Source organism: Ammospiza caudacuta, chromosome 28 (genome assembly GCF_027887145.1).
Source record: "Ammospiza caudacuta isolate bAmmCau1 chromosome 28, bAmmCau1.pri, whole genome shotgun sequence".
In the NCBI taxonomy this organism is placed as follows: Eukaryota; Metazoa; Chordata; class Aves; order Passeriformes; family Passerellidae; genus Ammospiza; species Ammospiza caudacuta.
The window spans coordinates 2,697,824-2,706,607 of record NC_080620.1 but is presented as its reverse complement, the minus strand read 5'-3'; the positions used below and the strand labels follow the sequence as shown (position 1 = coordinate 2,706,607).

General features: G+C 50.2%; 1 protein-coding gene across 1 annotated transcript in view; it reads right to left on the bottom strand.

The window, feature by feature from the left end:
- Nucleotides 1–275: 275 nt before the first annotated feature.
- The window catches only part of ADAMTS10 (ADAM metallopeptidase with thrombospondin type 1 motif 10), a 73,315-nt gene continuing 64,806 nt past the window's right edge, over nucleotides 276–8,784 (bottom strand). Inside the window, exons 19-25 of the mRNA XM_058820996.1 lie at nucleotides 7,936–8,099; nucleotides 6,452–6,578; nucleotides 5,533–5,662; nucleotides 4,089–4,293; nucleotides 3,019–3,195; nucleotides 1,684–1,840; nucleotides 276–1,078 (exon numbers count right to left, since the gene is read on the bottom strand). Coding sequence (XP_058676979.1) covers nucleotides 969–1,078; nucleotides 1,684–1,840; nucleotides 3,019–3,195; nucleotides 4,089–4,293; nucleotides 5,533–5,662; nucleotides 6,452–6,578; nucleotides 7,936–8,099 — 1,070 coding nt within the window. The 3' untranslated portion in view covers nucleotides 276–968. The remainder of the gene's footprint in view (nucleotides 1,079–1,683; nucleotides 1,841–3,018; nucleotides 3,196–4,088; nucleotides 4,294–5,532; nucleotides 5,663–6,451; nucleotides 6,579–7,935; nucleotides 8,100–8,784) is intronic.

Sequence of the window (8,784 nt, the reverse complement as noted above, 5' to 3'; positions counted from 1 at the left end):
AGGGGTGGGTGGCACTAGGACTGGCACCTCGAGTGGCACCACTGGGACTGGCACCACCTGCCTTTGGAGGCAAAGCACCTTTTGGAGGCAAAGCACCTTTGGAAGTCAAGCACCTTTGGAAGTGAGGCTGAGGCTGTGTCTGGGGTGCCAGGCCCTGGGGACACTGTGCCAGGCCCTGGGGACACTGTGCCAGGCCCATTCTTGTCCTGCACCCTCCTGTGCTGCTCTCCCTGAGCCTGGCACAGCCTGGATGCCCATACAGCCCCCAGCACGCCTCTGCCCCCAGCTCAGGGCCAAAATCTGATCCTAAAAGTGACAAGGGCAAACAGGGGAACAGCCCCACCCAAGCTGGTGGCTATGGGAGTTTGGAGAGCCCCCTCAGCTCATGGGGTGGCCTGATCCCAGTCCTGAGGCGACAGGGTGCAAACCAAGGGACAAAATCCCTGCTCCAGCCCCACTCCCCACAGCAGCTCCTCTCCACCCATCACCCAGGAGCCACAAGCCACGCTGGCCACCCCAGGCACCTGAACCCTCCTCCCTGGCTCCCCTGGGGTCCCGAGGGAAGGGCAGCAGCCCCTGGAGTGCCCCAGCCCCGTGATGGTGCCCTGGGGACACGGAGCAGGATGAGGCAGGAGCGGGGCGAGCGGTGCCGCCTCCCCCAGCGGGACCTGGCTCCGCTACGAATAAATAACAACATCAGAATTTCAAGTAAAGTCCCTGCTCTGCCCAGCTCCCCCCTCTCCCAGCGCTCATCCAGCTGGGGCTGCAGTGGTTGAACTGGGATCCTGCCTCTGCCAAGCTCGGGGGGCCAAGGGGGTCTGTGGGGGACGGGGTTGGGTGACGCCCGTGGGAGCGTGACCGGAGTCTGTGCGGGAGCCAGGGGAGGTTCCCGGGCAGGGCAGGGCCCTCCAGTGAAGCTTTGGCCTTCCAGTTTTTGCCACGGGGGTCCCGCTGTGTCCCGCTGTGTCCTAGTGGCCCTGGCAGGTTTTACAGCACATCTGTCGGAAGTAGGTCCGGCTGCAGAACTTGAACTTGAGGACCAGCGGGCAGTAGGCCACCTTGTTCACATCCTTGCACTCTGCAGGGACACAGAACGGGGGAACAGGGTCACAGCCATGTAGCCACATTATTCGTCACAGAGAAAAGCAAGGCACAGTCCTTCACAAGAATATTACTGGGTTTCATGTTCTCCGAAACTCAGAGAAAGGAAAAATGATTCTATCTCATTTGCTGTGCCTGTGTTTGTGCCAAAGTGTCGTAGAAATCTTTTATGAAAAATCTTTTTTTTACTATTTTTCCTCCTGAGAAGCTGAGAGGCCTCAGGAAGAAAATGTAAACATTGATTATCTGCTGCTGTGCATCTTTGATTGGCCCATGTTAGATGTTTCTAGTTAATGGCCAATCACAGCCTAGCTAGCTTGGACAGAGAGTCCGAGATACAAACCTTTGTTATCATTCTTTTCTATTCTATATTCTATTCTTAGCTAGCCTTCTGAAGAAATCCTTTCTTCTATTCTTTTAGTATAGTTTTAATGTGCTCCAGGATGCTCCATACCCCATCCAGCCTGGTCTTGGACACTTCCAGGGATGTGATCTCCCCACCCCAGAGCCCAGCTGGTGCTGTGCTGGCTCCAATGTCCCTGTCTCCAGCGGGACATGTGCACCTCCCCAGAGCCCCCTCACCTTCAGGGTTGTCCGTGGGCCCTGACTCGCACTTGGTCTCGCACTGCTGCATGCCGGGGGGCTGCAGGGCCTCCACGCACTCCATGGACGGCTGCCCGGTGTGCGCCAGGCACTGGACGGATCTCCTCTGCTGGCCCAGGCCACACTGGGCAGAGCACTGTGGGGACAGCACAAGGGAGCTGCCAGGGCCACCAGCAAGGTGACAGGAGCAGGCACATGTGGGGGTTAGGGGCTGCAAAGGGTGCTGGAGGGGGTTGTTCCTTCCCTTCCTGGCATGGGTGAGTGATGTGGCCCTGCGTCCCAAAAATGCTTGGTTTGATTCTGCAGGGCTCGGGGAGGATCCCACATCCAGCCCTAAATCCCTGGCCTTTCCCAAACCTCCTGCATCCCCACATCACCCTGCAGCTCGAGGGGTGTTCAGGGCAGGGAGTGTCACCTCAGTTCCCTTCAGGGAGCAGCAGGAACAATTTCCCAAGGATTTATCCTGGGAAACACAGTGAGAAACCTCAGAGAAGAGAAAACAATTCTTATCTCCACTTGCTGCTCCCGTTTTTGCACATGTGGAACGTGTTATGGAGATTGTCTACCAAATGTGATTCAGTTAATTGGACAGCAGTGAAAGTTGTTTTGAGTGATTAGCCAATCGTTCAAAGCTGTGTCCTGGCTGTCTCAGACAGTCATGGGTTTTTCTTTAGTATATTATCTCTTTAGTATAGTTTTAATATAGTATTACTGTAATATAGTCTAGTTTTAATAAAAAAATGGTATAGTTTTAGTATAGTATTACTGTAATATAGTCTAGTTTTAATAAAACAATTGTATAGATTTAATATAGTATTACTGTAATATAATATAGTTTAATAAAACAATGGTATAGTTTTAATATACAAGTAAGTATATATATACTATATATATACTATATATAGTGTATATATATATATAGTATAGTTTTAATAAAACAATTGTATAGTTTTGATATAGTATTACTGGAATATAGTATAATTTTAATAAAACATTTTTTTCTGAATCATAGAATCAAATGCCAATCATTCCCTACATTGAGGGCTCCCTGAATTTGATACAGAGATCACTGCCAGGGTGACCCCACTGGGCTCTGGGGGGATCAGCCCACCCCTGCTGACCCCCAGCCACTCATGGGGACCCCTCAGTGACTTCTGTGGGGTCCTGCCAGGCCTGGAACACCCCCAGGGTCACCACAAATGAGCCAAAAAGGGGGGAAAAACACTGCCATGGGTCCCTGGATAGTTATGGTCAGGATCTGAAGGGCTGGGGAGGCTCCTCCTGCCATCCCCCCATGGGGAGGGCTGTCCCTACCTCTCCCCACTCGCCGGTGACCCAGCGGGGCGGGGGGCAGCGCCGCAGGTTGCACCTCATGCTGGTGGGGGGCTTGGTGGCCTCGTGGCACTGGGAGGTGGGCAGGGTGACGCTGTGGTCGCCGCTCTTGCACAGCACGATGCGGTGGCGGAAGCCGGGCCCGCAGCTCGGGGTGCACTGCAGGGACAGGGGACACGGTCAGCGAGGGCACAGAGGCAGCTCTGGTTCCTCCCCACTGCTGCTCCCACCTCTCCTGGCTCCTGAGATGCCACATTGTCACACTCTGTGGACATCACAGTGATTGGCACTGTGCTCCTGCAGCAGCGCCCTCAGAGAGGGGAGAGATGGTGTCAATCACAGAATCAGAACATCCTGAGCTGGATCCCTCAGGGAGGATCAGCCCAGCCCTGTCCCTGCACAGCCACCCAAACTCCACCCTGAGCACCCTGGGAGTGCTGGTTTGGGTTGGGAGAGACCTTAGGGACCATCTTGTTCCACCATCCACCAGCCCCAGGCTGCTCAGAGCCCTGTCCAGCTCTGTCACCCTGGGCAGCAGCAGCCACTGAGAGTTCAGGTGACACCAGGAGTGACAGACACGACCCCACTGCCTGCACTGCCAGCACAGCCAGCTCCACACAGGCTCAGAGACTGGACAGACCACGGAATCCTGGAATGTGCTCAGTGGGAAGGGACCCTCAGGGATCATTGATCCCAGCCCTGTCCCTGCACAGCCACCCCAACACCCCCACCCCGAGCAGCCCTGGGAGCTCCTGCAGCTCTGGCAGCCTTGGCACCATTCCCTGGGCAGTCTGGGCAGTGCCCAGCAGCCTCGGGGGGCAGAACCTTGCCCTGAGCTCCATGCCAAGGCCTGGCACAGCTGCAGCCCTTGCTGGGCTCCTGTCCCTGTGCCAGAGCAGAGCTCAGCCCCTGCCCCTGTGCCTGCCCTGGGGAGGAGCTGCAGCCCCCGAGGAGCCTCCCCTCAGTCTCCTGGGCTGCAGCTGAACGAGCCAAGTGCCCTCAGCTGCTCCTCAGCCCTTCCCCAGCTCCGTGTCCCTCCTTTGGGCACTCGCCTCTGACCAGTCCAGGGCCACCCACTCGGGAGGACACGTTTGGTTGTTGCAGGGCTCCAGCATCTTGGGCCGTGGCTGGGGGCAGGAGGCATCATCCAGGGTTTTCTCCTCGCTGGCAGAGATCTTCCTCTTGCAGAACACGCTGCGGGTCCGGACGCCCTCGTTGCAGCTGCGGCTGCACTCGGACCAGTTCCCAATGGCCCAGCTGGGGATGGGGAACAGCAGAGCTGGGCCGGGCCGGGCTGGGCCCCACTGCCCTGCACACAGCCCTGGCCCTTCTGCAGCCACAGCCTCCCAGGCAGCTCTGGCTGTAGCCCTGAGTCCCTGCACATCTCCCCTTCCCCTTCAGGAGAGGAGCCAGGCAGGGGCTGGCACAAATCCTCACTGAATATCTGGGACACAGAGGAGAAACGCCCATCCCATTCCCCAGCAGAGCTGCAGTGTCACCAGTGGGGGTTGTGACTTGGGAATTTCACTCTCTGCTACCCTGGTCTTCCTCCCTGGCTCCCTGCCTGAGCTCCAGGTATTTTGGATTAAGTCCTTTTTTGACTTAGAGATGGGGTAACTGAAAGGTGTTCTAAAAAATTTATTTTAAAAATTTAATTCTAAAATTTAAATTTAAAAATTGAATTTAAAAAGATAATGTATAAATTTAATTTTAAAAACTAAAGGTATAAATTTAATTTCAAAAACTAAATGTTCAAATTTAATTTAAATTTTAAATGAAAAAATTAATTTAAAATTAAATTAATTGTAATTTTTTTTCTATTTTTAGTCTCATGCAAAGGGTGAGACAATATAGTCGTTATAATTTATGCTATTTTAATTAGAAATTAACCATTTCTTAATTATAATGTGTTATAAGCTTTTCTGGGCTTATTAGTTTTTGATACATTATGTTGTAAATGCTTTAAAGCTATTATTATCTAAAATGTATTTAATATCATTAATAATAAATATATTAATATACTAATATTATTATATAATAATATTAGATAATAATTCCAGTATAATATTATCATATGTATATATAATTAGGATAATATTATTATTATAATTATTAGTATAATATTAGTATAATTGTATAATTATTAATAATATTAGATAATAAATATATAAAATATTATTATCTAATAATAATACTATTATTATTTTCTAAAATTGTTTAATAATACTAATATTATTATCTAAAATTATCCAGAGCTATTATTATCTAAAATTCCTCTCCGTGGGTCTATCTTTCATAGTTCTATTTCTCCAAAGAAACGTTGATCTCCTAAATGAACATTTCTTATCTCAAAGTTTACATACAAATCCATACGACATAAACTTTCTATTAAAGTTTATCAGAAAAAAGAAAACAACAACAAGAAGATAATACTGATAATGATAATGATAATGATAATGATAATGATAATAATTAATTTCCCGTGTTGTTACTCACGCAGGGGGACAGGGCTCGGTGTTGCAGCTCCTCTGTCGCTCGGGCACTTTGGTGTCAGCGCTGCAGAAGTGGTTGGGGACAGTTGAGCCATCAGAGAGCTTCCTGCACACCACAGACTGGGTCTGGCTGCCTGCCCAGGGCAAAGAGGGAAGGGGAAAAGGGAGGAGGAGGCTGAGTCTGTGATGCCTCAGGTTTGAGCTTTTCTATTTTTCAGATTCTGTGCTGCTTTAGTGGGTGGGTCTGGGCTTCACATCAGGGGATGGTGAGCTCTGTGCACAGAGCAGGGAGACAAAATAATTCCTGCTCCAGCTGGGGACCAAGGACAAATGACCCAAATCTCAGGCCCAAGAGCACAAGCAACGTGGGCTGGAGAGAGAAAAACAAGGATGGAACTTCATGGGCTGGAGCTGTAATTGGACAATTAACTGCAATATGATAATAGACCAACATTTATAAAAGTGAGAGTGGGATATTGGGCAGGAATTGTTCCCTAGGAGGGTGCCCAGGACACAGGGAATGGCTCCCACTGCCACAGGGCAGGGCTGGGTGGGAGATTGGGAATCAGGAATTGTGGAATCCATCCCTGGAATGGATTTCCCAGAGCAGCTGTGGGTGCCCCTGGATCCCTGGCAGTGCCCAAGGCCAGGCTGGACAGGGCTGGGAGCACCCGGGACAGTGGGAAGTGTCCCTGCCATGGCAGGGACAGGAAAATTTTGATCTTTAGGGTTAATCTACTCATACCTGTGGCCCAGCTGAAGATGGCACCCAAGTTCTTTGCCCTGACACAACTCTCCTATGGCTGAGTGTGGGGTGGGGCTGTGTAAAGACCCCAGAGCTCCTCAGAGCCAAGCAGAGGCCCAGCCACAGCACAGGGCGGGTCCCACATGTCCCCCCAAAGCAGCCCAGCAGCAGAGCTCACCCCCTGCACACAGCACGGAGCACTTGGTCCATGGGGTGTAGTGCCAGGAGTAGAGGCTGGAGCCGTCCCTGCCCACAGGAGCGTTGAACTTGTATCGGATGCCCTGCGGCTCTGTCCGCACCAGCACCTGCAGGAAAGGCACCCCCAGAACATCAGTGCCACCACAGTGACCACCCAGCTGGCATCCCACAGCCTCTCCAACAGCCTGGAATATTCCTCTGTCCCCTTCCTGCCCCTCCCAGGGCTGGCAGGGCAGCCACCAGTGGTGACAGAGGTGCTCGATCAGGGAATGAGCTGCCAGGCACTCAAGGGTGGAATCATCCCAAAACCTGACAGATTAGGGCAGCAGAGCTGAGAATCAGGGAGGGAGATCTGGGAGTGCCCAGTGGATAAAACACTGGGGCCCTAATGCAGGGACGGTGGGCTCCTGTCCCACCTGGGGTGACTCTTTCAAGGCTGGATGTGGCACTCAGTGACACAATCTGGCTGACTAGGCAGTGTCAGGTCACAGTTTGGTCTCACAGGGCTTTTCTAACTAATTTTGTGATTTACTGTGTCAATTTAGCCCAATTTACCCCTGCTCCCTGTTTCCCTTTACCCCCAACAGCCACACCGGGGGCTGACCAGCTCCAACCCCCAGGCAGCCACAGCAAGATCTGTCACAGACATCTTTTATGAAAAATCCTTTCCTTAGGATTTTTCCTCCTGAGAAGCTGAGAGGCCTCAGGAACAAAATGTAAACAATGATTATCTGCTGCTGTGGAATGCAACAGGTGCATCTGGGATTGGTCTCATGTGGTTGTTTCTAATTAATGGCCAACCACAGTCAGCTGTCTTGGACTCTCTGTTCAGTCACAAAATTTTATTATCATTCCATTCCTTTCTATTCCTTGCTAGCCTTCTGATGAAATCCTTTCTTCTATTCTTTTAGTGTAGTTTTAATATTTCATTTTCTTTTAATATAATATATATCATAAAATAATAAATCAGCCTTCTGAAACATGGAGTCAGATCCTCATCTCTTCCCTCAACCTGAGACCCCTGTGAACACCATCACAATTGGTGACCCCGAGTGGAGAAAAATTCCACATTTGGTGACCCTGAGTGAAGAAAAATTCCAGGTGCATCTGTGATTGGTCTCATATGGTTGTTTCTAATTAATAGCCAATCACAGTCAGCTGGCTCAGACTGTCTGTCCAAGACAGAAGCCTTTGTTGGCATTATTTCTTTTTCTATTCTTAGCTAGCCTTCTAATGAAATCCTTTCTTCTATTATTTTACTGTAGTTTTAATGTAATATATATAATAAAATAATAAATATAAGAAGAATAATAAAAATAATTAAAAATTAATAAAAATAATACAACTCCTGAAACATAGAGTCAGATCCTTGTCTCTTCCCTCATCCTCAGACCCCTGTGAACACCATCACATTGATCCTTCCAGCCCAACTTAGGACACCAGGAGGGGTATGAAGGTACCAACCATGACAAAGAGGGTGATGTTGGTGGGTCCCAAGGCCTCCAGCGACTCGGGCTCCTCAGGGGACCTCCTGTAGTGGAAGGTGGTGCCGGCGATGTCGAAGCGCCGGGGGGGATCGATGGAGAGCTTCCCGTTGATGAAATATTCCCCACTGTCCCCTCGCAGCGCTGCCAGCACAGGGGAGGGGGCTCAGCACAGAGCTGGGGGCACCTGGGCCAACCTCAGCCAGGTGCTGCCCACCTGCAGGGCTCAGAGCATTGCTAAAGGGCACCAGGGAGGGCACAGGGGCACCGAGGTACCCACAGTGCCTGCCCAGAACCTCCCTGGCCACCAAGCCAGGCTCAAACCCAGCTGGGAATCCACAAAACCAGAGGGTTTTGGGAAAGCTGCAAAAGGCAGGCCTCAGAGACAGCAGAACTGTGATTAGAGCTAAGCAGTAGTCTTGCAGACATCTTTTCATGAAAAATCCTTTCCTTAGGATTTTTTCCTCCTGAGAAGCTCAGAGGCCTCAGGAACAAAATGTAAACATTGATTATCTGCTGCTGTGGAATGCAACAGGTGGATCTGGGATTGGTCTCGTGGTTGTTTCTAATTAATGGCCAATCATAGCCCATCTGGCTCAGACAGAGAGTGCGAGACAGAGCCTTTGTTATCATTCCTTTCTATTCTTAGCTTAGCCAGCCTTCTGGTGAAACCTTTTCTTCTATTCTTTTAGTATAGCTTTAATGTAATATATATCATAAAATAATAAATCAAGCCTTCTGAAACAGGTAGTCAGATCCTTGTCTCTTCCCTCATCTGAAAACCCCTGTGAACACCGTCACACAGCAGCCATGAGATAGGTCAGCAGAA